Here is a 13606-nt window from a genome sequence, read left to right as displayed (position 1 = left end):
AAACCCGCATCTATTTAATATACATACACAAATAGTTTACTCATACCTTAAGTAAGAAAAAAACAACGTTTGGTACAAAATAATATAGTAAGGCTCATCCAGTAATCAAATCAATTTAGAAAATGTGTAATCTTGGCACAGTTCAAAAATAATACACACGGGAAATGGTAAAGAATGTAAGTGTTATGGTACTTCAACGTCAAATAATTTTGTTTATTATTGTAATTTCCTTTTCCGCATGGTGTCTTCCAATGGTTTATTCTTTTAAAAGTTGTTTTTGTTGTTTTTCTCTATAATAAATATTTATTTTATGAGTGATAACACATAAAAACAATGCGGAGTATTCGTCTGTTTTATACTTATGTTTCGTATTATTGACATATTGTGATCTATATATGATTGATATATACATGTAAATAGATAATAATAACGAATGATATAACATTTAATCTAGTCTACCGGTAGTTTCTCTTTCATCTTGTACTACACACACACCTCCTTCTCTTAAAAAATGTTAAATATGTACGTTCCTTTATAGTTAAACATTGTTTTTGCATTTTGCTCGATTGAAAGTAACACAGTCATCTTTTTCATCTGTTCTAGATAATTCAATTTATGTACAAATATGTGAAAAACAATGTTTCTACATATATATAATATCATATACAAAACAAACGTTATGATAATTTATGAATTTGAGCTAATCTATGACGTTTCTATGACAACAGGTGGTAAAGACGATGATCTATGTCAGTTTAATGCATACTGAAACATTCAGTTGATATGAATACACATGTTAACCCCATAACGATAAAGACAAAGATGTACAGTATTTAAAACATTCGCCAGTTTATCACCACATAAAAAAGGACGGAAAGCTAGGTCCAAATAGCCGTTTTGCTGAATAAGAAAGACATACATTTTATTTAAAGGTATTTCAGAAACATTACATATTTAAACACTAGCGACGGATTTGTTTGTTCCATATCCTCATGGAGTAGTTAAAACATTCATCTAAAACTATTCACTATCGAATAATTCCAATTATACTTTAAAAAAGAAATCTCATAAAAAATTAAGACCTCCTTTCCCTAAATATAATAATATCATAGGCCACGGGTCAACTATATCAACGGAATATGGTAATATTATGGTTTTCATTCAATTCAAAAGAACTGCACTCAATCACAATGCACTGTCATCCGTTTTATTTGAAACTCCGACATAGTATTTTCCATCAAAGTATTTAGTTTTTGTATTTCTCCTATCATTATCTCTCCGATCCAAGACTGGGGAATGCTCTACTGCCTGAGAGTAAGAATTGCAGCGTTTGGGACTATTTATTTCCATATTGGAGAGCGGAGGAGATATTGTTTTTGCAGAATCATTTTCCTCTTTTTTGTCACTATCAACTGAAATTGCATTTGTGTAACTTGGCGAACGCCGAAATTGCTGGCGCTTTTTGTCCAAGTCTGATAACTCTAATACTTTATTTTCAGAAGGTTTGGAATTTTGTGGGTTAACACCCCTTTGTCTACGATTATCCGACGCAAATGGGTCTACAGACACATTATTCACAATCCTTTGTCGTAGACTGTCTGGAGTTTCATAGTGTGACTCGGAATTGCAATCCTTCATTTGCGTGACTGATTTACCATTTTGCTCCCGTGGTTTAGTTTCGTGACCTACTGGTGCGCTGATTAAGTTTCGTTCCCCGCTGTGAACATGACTGAAATGCATTTATCAAATGATTAAATATAATTCATGTACACCTTTATTGTATACAATTATGCAGTTTACCCGAGGTGTATTATATTTGCATAGCAAAGGTCTTTCTTTGTACTTTAGACATCAACGATTCTTAAACTATATAGCTTGTACACATAGTACTTTTCCTTGACTGCTTTTTTACAGAGACGTGTTAAATCAGATGAATTTTATATTTGATTTAAAAGGGTGTTATGAGATGTGTTATACTAATGAAACAGACTGCACAAAAAGCTCTATAGCGAGACAATATAAGTGCCGCTATATATATATCGTATAACCGGTTTCAAATTCCCCCTTCTCTTTTAAAATTCGTCATCATAATCGGAGATAAAGGTCATGTTGCAAAGACCTTGAGGCTTATCGTGCAACATGGGTCCCTCGTTGGGCGCCAATTGTAACAGACTGCACAAATTGCTATGTGCACCTCTCGGGGTTCGAACCCAGGACCTCGCTCTACAGGCTATAAAAGCTAGCTCTATAGCGAGACAGTAAAGTTGCCCCTATATACATATCGAACACCCAGTTACACTAAACTCATTCTTTCTGTACATTATGAATCCAATGTATTTTTATAATTACACTTGTCATTGGCTTAATCAAGTTTATCGCGATGATATTAATAATGTGTCAAATCTAAAACTGAATGAAAATATTTTATTCATTGAAAAAGAATTTTTCCTGACAAGATTAAAAAAGAGAGGAAACATAAACATTGTATGTTTTAGTATTGTTGTTTTATGAAATGGAACAAAGAGTTACCACGTACTCCTTTTTAATTCATCTTCATTAATTAACTATATTTTATAGGATTTTCCCTAAAATAGTATAATCTCTCAACCTTTACCTCAGCTCCTCTTTTATTCTTTCAAGATTGACCAGGGCGATGTCAAGTTCATGTCTGGCCTTCCACAGCTGGGTTTCACACAGCGGGTCTTTACACCTGTGCTTCTTGTGAAAGTCGATAGCATCCATTACAGACTGCTCGAACGTCAACGACTTCCCCATGCTCTGATAAATGAACAAATCATCAATTAATAACAATGGGTAAAGAAATGTACACATCCCCCTTTTAAATCATGTAGATTAAAATAAAGAAGCTTCCAATATGTTTCCAATGCCATTGGTTTACATGCAAATGAATTAACAAAATGCATTTTAATTCCTAAACTATCACTGGGTATTATTTGATGTAGCACTGGCACTTTTTTTAATTATTACCGCAGCGTTGATTTCAAAACGTAAAGTATGATCGAATGACCTACATGGAAAGACTTGTTTTTGGAAATCCCGTACAAAACTGCCTGAATAACCCCATAAAAATTCATAATAAAACAAAACTGCTTCAGGGCCTGACGTCAAGGGACTTCCTGATAAATACTCTACTCAAAGGAAGAGCCATTTATTGACAGAGCAATTATACTTACCAGGCTGACAAGGGCACAACAACCGGTCTTGTCATATTTCTTCAGGCATCGCCTGCCAAATTTGAAATAACAATGCTCTAAAAGCATCAATATCGTGGCCAATGTAACTCCAGTGGCCAATAAAATGAAAGCACTGGTAAAGTTTGGAATTCCAATTTCCCGACTGGCCTTATCTTTCTTGTCTTTTTTAGCATGACACGCACCGGCTAACCAGAATTTCTGTAATCTGTCCAGTTCACCTTCAATAAATGATAAAGACATTTGTATACATAACTTGTTGTTTAAACGAAGAATAAACAGTGCAGAAAAGAGATTCTCACTTTTGGGTTCCCAGTCATATTTTTGTTTAATTTCATGATACCGATATCCTATTGTGCCGGGTACAATACTTTAGCTCATTATTCTCACTTTTCGATATTTAATAACCCGTTTGCTGGCAAAGATAAGCCAACGGTGAAGTTTCTCACCTACCGTTTCGTTGCAGGTCCAGTATAATTTTATTGACTTCATCCACATGTGGTGAGTTCTTGGGAAATCCGACCCCGTACCCGGTCATAGCATACCACTTTCCGACAGTTAAAAGATCACACTCGGTGTCCTTTCCTGCATTGTACTCAAGCACAGTGGCGTCGTAAATAAACGCATCAATCTCACTGAAAAATAGTTAAATATACTCCAAAACACAGTATATTTGTATCGATTGTTTCTCAATACATCGAAATTTGACTTCAGACGGAAGAAAAATCTGCGTTATATGTATTAATTGAACCGCAATCAACTTACTTCAATCGCGTAAAAATTGAAAATGCTGACATAAGAAGTATAATTAAATACAACGTAAGAAGGAACGTACCCTACTTTGAGAGCTCTTATACCTATGGGGACGCTCGTTTTATTATACTTCTTCATATATTTATGCATTCTTGGATAATTCATGCGAATATTGTCCTCGGTGCTCCCGCCTGGCACTGTAGCGAATTTAAAGTGAGGGGAAACTGCGGTCGGGTTCATAAGCTGTAATTAAAATAGTGATGCTAAAATACTTTCAATATTAAGATGTAAACATTATTGATATCTTTTTTAAATCTTCAAGCACAGGAGCATAATTGAAAACGGTGTTCAATATATTTAGCTCCTTTTTATAAGTATCATTTTTATCCGGGAACAACATAAATTCGCCAAACTAGTCTGCTTCTTTAGTCGAAGAGCCGTCTGCAATACGTACATAAACATTATACGAGATTACAACAACGTTTGTCAAATATGCTGATTGAATTACTTATCTTCTTCAATTGTCCAGTTTGTACAAAGGAAATAAGCCAGATGCTGAATTTACCATATGCTGACTATTTAAGATGTCGTAATACATCTTTTTCCGATAAGGCAGTAATATGTCTATCTTTAAGAAAAGGCTTACCCTCCAATCTTGAATGCCACTAAGGTCAAAATATTCGTCAATTGTGATCATAAAGGCCGCCAAATTGGCTGTATAGCTGGCAAGAAAGACAAGGGCAAAGAGCGCCCATACATTGGCCAGGAATCTGGAGGAGACGCCCCGAGGGTTGTCCGTGGATACAGACGCACCGAACAACATGGCCCAGATCAGCCAGAATGAGCGGAACAGCGAGAACTTGTGTTCTGAAAGACAATAGAGAGGGTGCTTTAGTCTAGGGGCTGGGGAGTGGGGGGGATAGAATTTGACAAAAATTGCTTGATAATTTACAATATTGCTTAACTTTAATTGAATTGTTTTCATTCGATTCACTTTTCTTTCGTTTCATTAATTTAATTTTGTGCAAGTAATAAGCATATGTATTTAGAATTCTTAGACGGTATGTTTGAAGTGTTTAAAAATGTCTTGCATAACAAAATTAACCGGTGTGTAACTTTTAAAAAAAGATATGGTTAAGTAATGCACATAATGTCAAGCATACAAAAAGAAGTTATGAAGTACTCAAACAACGTAACACTCAACTTTTAATTGAAATACATGCAAGGTTACAACGTTAAACATACGCAAATCATATTCAAGAAAACTTGCATTTAATATTAAGTACACTATTGTTAACATTCAATCAACAACACTTCCACAAACTAGCCAACTATGGGGTTCTCAAGAAGCCCCTTCTTTCTTTGATTTACATTTACCTCATGCAGTTACCTCGCAAAGATCGCCTCCCTTTATCCAAGCCGCTGGGACTCAGCCATTCAAATATGAATATGGAAGCACCCGTAGCGTGTACGCTAAACACAAGAATGAGGCACCAGGAAGGATAATCATACGGTTCTGAAATCACCGGAATTCTACATTACTACTTAAAACCTAATTCATAACAGGAGTAAAATGTGACCTTGGCAGGTTTCAAACTTGATTAAAGCCGGGATGATAGATATCATATCTATTTACCAAGGCTATGGATCGGATCACATGATTCTAAGATTCTGGATGAAAACGGAAACGGCTAGAAAAGCATGAAACCCGTCAACGACACGGCGCTAGCGAACAATGAGCATTGAGTAGCCGTTGAAACAACAAGCAGACACAAAATGAGATGAAAATGCCGCCTATTTACAATAGAGCAGAAAGTATAGTCATGCAAAACGTTCTGACGTAAACAATTCACACGATTGAGTCGGAAGTCTACGAAGGAAAACTGGACAAAATGTAAGGTAACATTGAAAAACCTCAAGACAATACACATGCAAATTCTAAACATTGTAAGAATAACATTCACGGCTATATAGAAAAGAGAGAAGAATGTAAACTAAAAGAAACTCCACCTTTATTGAAAATGACCTTGTTCAAGCCACTGGGACTAAACCACTCGGAGATAAACATAAAGGCGGACACAACAGGGATAGAAAAGAGCATCACCAGAAACCATGTGGTCCGATCGAATGGCTCTGTAAACCAAATGTTAGAAAGCCAATATAATGAGACTTAAACTTCCCAAAAGCCTTTTTTTATCATCGTTGTATACGTAGCTGAATTAATGTGATTTAACATTCGTACTATCATTGTAAAATGGGCCATACATCTATTAAGCAGTGTCATCATCATCATCATCATCATCATCATCATCATCATCATCATCAATGTTATCACCACTCCGGCATAGTCATGTTCAAACTATGCAAAATACACAGTTGAAATACCACAACATGCAAATTCTGCAGATAAGCATCGCAATAGCTTTTAAATGTAAGATGCAAATTTTGTTCTATCTATCAAATTCACAAATCGCAGTCGACTGCATCTCGATAAAATTACTGCAGAATTTAGCAATCACGTGTTTCATAATAGTAATTATTTTAGAATGTATTATCAGGAGAACGATTTATTGTTTTAACAAATAATTCTGTGGAAAGTAGTGAAATGTTGAGCTAGATTTCATTTGATTGGTACGAAAGAATACATAAATAATGAAGACTTAGACAAATCTTTAAGAAGAAACTCTTGGAATAACAATTATAGAAACAGCACCAGCCTTTCAGAGATGATGTATTACTCAGTTTTCAGCAATTATGGTATTTCACTGAAGTAATTGGTGTGGGAATTAAAAATAAGCGGTAGCACTGAAAAGCGATGGCAAGCTAACTGGAAATATTTCCTGCTTGTTATCTGTATAAGTTTCCATTAACTTCATAATAGACATTCATCCAAAGACTTTTTAGAGGAGTAAGTGTTCTATTCTGACTCTGATAAAAAAACATAATTATTCAAAGAGATATACATGTATGACTTGCGTAAGACAATTAAACAGAGACCTATTATAACACTGGAGGTATATAACGGTGGTTGTAATTTAATTGTAAACACTCCACCAAAATTGTAAACACAACACTCCTGGTGCATTATCAGACGTCTGTTTTCAAGGTTCAATATATATATTGTATGATTTATACAATCATACAATGACCTAAACAGAACGAAGAACCAATACAAGAAATACCCAACTATTAATTTTAATAGGGTAGTTTTACATACTGGAAATAGCATAATGCTTTCCCTGTATAAATGTTTTGCTGACCGTTTCCGGTGCGATGATGGTTTATGATTTTCTGTACATTTGAAGCAAAACAACACTACGTAGCTAACACGTTCGGTTTATTTACCTTGAACACACGTGATACGCTCGCGTAACTAAAATTATCTACATTCAATGTTTTACATTTGACAAAGAGTTAAAGGAGAAACTTGCTAGATATATGCCGCAAAGAAGGCAATGGAATTCGAATATTAGTGCTAAATGGCTGCACAAATGCTCTTAGTAAAACAAATATGATCGACATTGAAAGTAAAAACTGATATAATACCAAAAATCTGAATGTTCTGTGGCGATTTACGTTTTTTAGCAGCTTAGTAGAAGTCGTGGTTTCTGATAATGAACTATCGATCTAACAAACCAATAACAATACCGAGAAAAGCGGTGGCAGAGATTGCTCCCTTGCGGAGTGCCACGAGGATTGTAATGCCGGTCTCAAGGAAGGGGGTGGAGAACTCCATGGCAGTGGCCCGCTGGTGGTTGATCTTGATGGACGTAATCACCATGTCTGCCTTCTTTTCGATCATCTCCTTGACCAGACCTGACCACTCGCCATTCTGTAGAATTTAAAGCTTGTACGTAGGATGGATTTAATGTGCGTAGCTTACCATTTGCAAATATAATTAATATTGCTTTATATAAGGAATACGTATGTAGAAGCTGCCGTTTCTAGCATGATAGAGGACAACAGCATTAATTATTGCTCAAAAATACCGTTTCGCAAGACGTCTTTTATTTATTATTACTATTATCTATAATATCCGTAACAATAGGGACATAAAATCAAATATTTCCAAACACACTACAATTTTCAAAGCAATGTTTAGTTAATTTAAATAGGTTATTTTCAAAAATAGATAAGAATGGTCATTTTATATGCACCTCGTCTTTAATTCCCCAGTTTTGGTCAGGCACTTCGTACATCTCGTACTCGAAGTTCATCTTCTCGCTAAGAATCTGAAGCAGGTCCACACTTAGACCTGAGCAGCAGAAGTTTACCAGGCCAGACTTCGGGTCTATCGTAGCGTTGTCACTGAGCGTGTATGGAATGGTTATATATATATTTATGTACACAAATCCTGCAAATTTATTATCGAAAACAATGTACGTGTAATCTTGAAAATAATTCATCAAAATATTAAAACAATATTGAACTCAACAGAAATGTTATAATTCCCCGTTATGTTCAACAGCTTAACATACTATATATGAGGATCGTCCGACGGCGGGTTTGGGCCGAGTTTGCAGGGCACCGCATGGTGGGTGCACTGGCCAGTCCCCAGGTCCGGTGACAAATAATTGATATACGGCTCTTCTTTAAAAGTCACGATACGAAAGAATCGCTTTTCTGGCTTGCCAAGGGGCGGAGAGACCGCGCCACCCGGCCACACCACTTCATCCATTTGGATTGTCATTTGTGTTATGTGGCCTACCTTCAACGGGACGATGTTGCCAACCTGAAACATCGATAGATTGCAAATTTTCAAATCACATTGTTCATTTCATATCTCCAAAATATTCGAGTATGTTAACCGGCCTTATCCCATATCACGAAGACAACATATTAGGAGATACTTACGCATGAGTCAGAACATGTACACTATATAAATATTTAAAAAAAATTATACAGGACGTTTATTGACAGTCTAAAACAACCTTGACGTATGCTTACAGAGGTCCACATGTTCCTTCCTCTGCGGGCGTAGCGCGGGTTCGAGTGTGGTCTTACATTGTAGATTTTCAGCTCAACGTTTTCAATCACGCCGTTATCGCTAAATGACACTGGCGGATCATCCATCGTCACGTTCTTAATGGCCCTTTAAATAACATATTTCGATTAAAAACACTTTAATACTTGTTTTAGGAAATATCAGTTAATAACTTATTTCAAGAAAAATCAACAGTTTAAATCTAAGGCTAGTAGAGTTATCCCTGTAGTTTTCAATATTTTCAGCGATATGATTATTTTGGAAGTGTAGACCTATACAGAAGTATTGACACGTATATAGACACTACAGCATTTAACAATTATGAGGCTTTTTATAAATATAAACATGAAATATATAATATATCGTTTTTTCATACGTTTTTTGTTCGGTTATCAAACGTTTGAAGTTTCCCCTGGCATTTTTTCGTAAGCCAACTTGATAGTTTTGATGAAAACCATTAGCCTAAATGTACCATACCGCATGCTATGTCATGAGAATGGTATAATTTGATTTAAATGGCATGTCGACAATGGTCACGGCACTTTAGCGAATTGTAACGTATAAGAAATGTTCAGTTGTTATAAAAAGTTTTTAATGCATAACACCTTAGTTTAACACACTAACATTATTGATTTTACTTATTAGCATACCCATAAACATGTTGTTTTATCCGCTGGTTTTTAGGAGCCGCCTTTGGCGTTCTCATAAATTATATAAATAAGTTAGCGAATTTCATGAACATTTAATATGTAGTATTAATGGTTCAGTTCAACCGTTCTTGTCTGAAGGGAAACTGTTAAATAAACATAGGTTTTATTAGGAATGCAGACATTTAAAATATGTTGTGATGTATGTCTAGGAAGCTTCAATGATTCTGTTTTGACCAACAAGTCTTTAAAAGTAAAATAATTATCAACATTAAATATTTTAATATTGAATTACTTCAAAAGCATCCGTTCTTGAAGAATATGAAACACCACCATCCAATTCTTAGATAATAAAAATAGCACAACAAATAGTTATACCACTTACATTTTACCATATATATATGTAAAAACGCAATTATAAACACAAACTTCCTAGCATCTATCACCTGTACAGCCGATCTCCGTCCCGCCAGTATCCAAGCTTGGTAGCGGTGCACGTGTTTTCCGGGTAGATGTTGATCTGGCTAAGCGAGACGTCGTCACGGGCTAGCTGCTCGAGCCCCAGAGCCCATAGACGGACGGACGTCTCCATTGCACTCTCAATGACTTCCTGTGAGCTGTTGTAAAGGATGCCTGTGGAAAATATATAGCGGATACAATTTAGGACTTTTGGTTAAATGACGTTCATACCTTTATTGTTGACTCACAATGTTACTCTTCAAAGAGCTCCTAAAACATAAAGCTCCTTTCACATAGAGCTCTTACCAAAAAGAAGTCCTAACACATTTTCAGAGCTTTTTCCACATATACCTCATTACACAGGGAACGCCTACCTAATAGAGCTCCTTACACAAAGAGTTCCCTGAGGAGCTCTCTCTCTCTCCCTCACTCTCTGATTCGCAAGTACCTATAGGTGTCAGCACGCAACGCATTAAGATCTCCATGAACGTACACCCGACGATGTCCAGTGTGTTGGGTTATGCCTAAACCATTCACTGCATGATAAATATTCAACAGTGCTTCGGTGGATATCACAGACACTTCAATGTACTACGTACGGAAATATAGCTATTTTTGATGTTTTGTACGCTCTATATTATATCTTCACGATATTTATCACGCTGTGAACCATTGTATCATACCAGCGCCTTAATTGAGCTAAGAAACGAAACGTCTTGTGGTTAACCACGTACGCCGCCGGAGAATGAGCCAAAAACATATATAGCACATAGTAGGCACTAGCATTTAAAAGATGCCATATACAATGCCAGTATTGGGACACGATCTTTCATTAATGAGAAACAAATGATTCCAAGAATGATTCAACATACTTGTCAACAATACTGTTGCAATTACTTCTTAAGTTTCAAATGTTTGTTTAACTTTCTCGTAACCTTTAAATTTAAACAACCCGTAATAACTATTTTCACACTGAACTTTCTGTTTGTTGCATCGTAAAAAATAAGGTAATTAACACAAGTTCAAAAGACAGGAATAAAACGGCTGTAAATCAACAGTGTTTTGCTATATGTTAATTTGTTTCTGTGTTTGTTCATCAAAATTAATTAAGTTTATGCTTAAATGCAGTGAATCCTTGACACTTTTGAAGCAACTACGAAATGCAATCAACCCACACACTACCTAGCTTTCTTCATCACACTACATATAATTATATTAGTTGTGTTGTGTTGTTGTATTTAAACTAGTAACATATGACAAAGTTCTAAAAGAGCGAATTGAACGCCCGCCGTCATCAGTGCTTAGGCAAATCACTAACAAATCCCCGCCTACCAAGCAGTCCGACCGGAAAGGTTGTCATCGTTCCTACACGGGCGCCCATACTAGAGGACGTGAGCAGCCACATGAACTTCCGGGCGGTAAGGTTCATCCGTTGGGCAACGTCCAAAATGTCCAGAGCGTCGTATGAACTACAGAAGCGAAATAAAAGTCAGCAAATGTGCGATTTTAAACATTCCATGCGTTTCTGTTGCTTTTGTGTGTATATCTTGTTTTGTGGGGATTAAGTGGCTTTTTTCTTAATTCGAATTTGATTATTTTTTATGTATTAGGTGGAATTTTTATATGGTATTGGGATTATTGGTATTTTGTTGGCTTAGTTTGTTTTGATATCTTGGCATTGCATGTATTGTATGTATATTGGTGGGTGGTCCGTTTGCGGTGTCCGTTCGATTGTATCTCTCATGCAGTGCCGTTTGGGTCTTTACCTTATGCCCCTACACAGGGTTTATATTTTGACTTGAGGCTTTGTCCCTGTAGTTCCATTGTATTTCGACAGTTCTAGGTTTGTGTTATATGTTTTCGAGTTGTATATATGTGGATGTCTTTGCGATGTTATGTTTGGGTGTTGATATTAACGCATTTGTATGTGTTTTGTTATGTGTTTTTGCGGTGTTTATCGAGACATTGTACGCGGTCATCTCTATTTATTCTCTTCAAAATAATAATGTAACCATATTCTATAACTGCTCAAACGAAACATTTAATTACCCTATCTAATCTTTTCGAAAGTTAAATGAAAACGGATAAGGTTTGTTAAGCTTCGTTTTGTGTCGTTTCCAATGGACTCATATCCATTAATGAATGCATTTATATGTATGTATCTAAAGTAATTGTGTCATTAATTTTCCATCCCTTTATAACGTTAGTTTTAAAACAGAATGAATGAAAAGTAATTAATTTTGCCGATGATTATCCGCTCACATCAACTCTTGAGATGTAAGTTTCAATTTGCAAGATATTAAAACAGGCAAAATCACGCACCCAATGCCATCATAGAATAAAAGAACGGTCGATAATTTTCCTGATTGCACATAATTGGAAAACAGAACTTCAAAGAATTCAGTTTGTGCGCATTACGGTTTAAATAAAAGCTGGAAATAGAAGACTTATTAAAGAAGACTTTAATTCCGTATTATTATATTTAATTTCCTGAATTTCCCACCGATACAAAAACTAAGAATGTAATTTGCGTTCATTTATAGACCATTCGGCTGAAGCAAAGGACTTTTCCATTATTACGCTAGGATAATGAATAATAGTTAATAGTTAAACAATACAGCACGTAATTGCACATACCATAGTTATTACTACTTATTAAGTAGAGATCAATCCCAGAACGAGGCTGCTCGTACTACAGAACGACCATACGTTGGTGCATCACGACAATCAACCGGGGAATATAAGATCATGGCCATGTTTACAAATAGGAATGCTGTGGAATTGAAATTTTTGGGGAGGCGGGGGGGGGGGGGGGGGTCAGAAACTATTGCTTTTTGTTGGATGTATTTTCTGTAAATGGGGAATTTCAGAGGCTAATTTTGTGAAAAATCAGGGTCCGTCACATACACCGCCTATAACAAATGCCCCGGCTATAACTATAGCAAATAATAATAATAATATTTTACTACATTTCTTAGTTATTCATTTTGTTAATCGAATATTTGAATATAATACGAAAGAATTACCGAATATTCGAATATCAATTTTGCGATTCGTTTGCATCCCTAAAAGAATACACAAACATTGTTCGGTATTACTGCATAGGACTTCTCGCCATTTTAAATCATCAATCTTAAAAATGCCACTGACGATTTACCATACGCACTAGTGTCTTGAGTGATATTTTCAGTAAAAAGAGTATTGAAACAACATTTCCATTTCCTATAAGGGTCTTATTTTGAAAATTAAACCAACATGTCTGCATGTAAATTTAATTAATTGAACCTTTTGTTTACACTTTGAGTAGAAAATAATCTCTTAACGTCTGATTTCCATCTAATCATGCACCTCAGACTGTTATAGATAATATATTACAAAGAAGGGCTTTCATATTTAAAAAAACGTCTTTCTTTTGATAGAATTATAATTGAAAAGAATATTTACACTCTGTTAGTGTGTGATTTTGTTATTTCCCTTTGACGTTTTAACTAGGTTAATGTATGGTTTGGGATTTCAAAACATTTATTTGGAAATAGTACAGTGAATCTAAA

The 13606-nt window shown here is 35.5% G+C and overlaps 1 protein-coding gene across 1 annotated transcript in view; it reads right to left on the bottom strand.

Annotated features, from left to right (window-relative positions):
- Nucleotides 1-285: 285 nt before the first annotated feature.
- The window catches only part of LOC128206158 (glutamate receptor ionotropic, NMDA 2B-like), a 42922-nt gene continuing 29601 nt past the window's right edge, over nt 286-13606 (bottom strand). Inside the window, exons 4-16 of the mRNA XM_052908456.1 lie at nt 11388-11524; nt 10043-10229; nt 8913-9057; nt 8444-8697; nt 8123-8273; nt 7614-7797; nt 5356-5481; nt 4612-4832; nt 4048-4208; nt 3666-3847; nt 3195-3433; nt 2615-2778; nt 286-1729 (exon numbers count right to left, since the gene is read on the bottom strand). Of these exons, the coding sequence (XP_052764416.1) occupies nt 1186-1729; nt 2615-2778; nt 3195-3433; nt 3666-3847; nt 4048-4208; nt 4612-4832; nt 5356-5481; nt 7614-7797; nt 8123-8273; nt 8444-8697; nt 8913-9057; nt 10043-10229; nt 11388-11524 (2695 nt within the window). The 3' untranslated portion in view covers nt 286-1185. The remainder of the gene's footprint in view (nt 1730-2614; nt 2779-3194; nt 3434-3665; nt 3848-4047; nt 4209-4611; nt 4833-5355; nt 5482-7613; nt 7798-8122; nt 8274-8443; nt 8698-8912; nt 9058-10042; nt 10230-11387; nt 11525-13606) is intronic.

This window comes from Mya arenaria, chromosome 2 (genome assembly GCF_026914265.1).
Source record: "Mya arenaria isolate MELC-2E11 chromosome 2, ASM2691426v1".
In the NCBI taxonomy this organism is placed as follows: domain Eukaryota; kingdom Metazoa; phylum Mollusca; class Bivalvia; order Myida; family Myidae; genus Mya; species Mya arenaria.
Note: the sequence above shows the minus strand (reverse complement) of the source record. Positions and strands in the feature narration are given on the sequence as shown.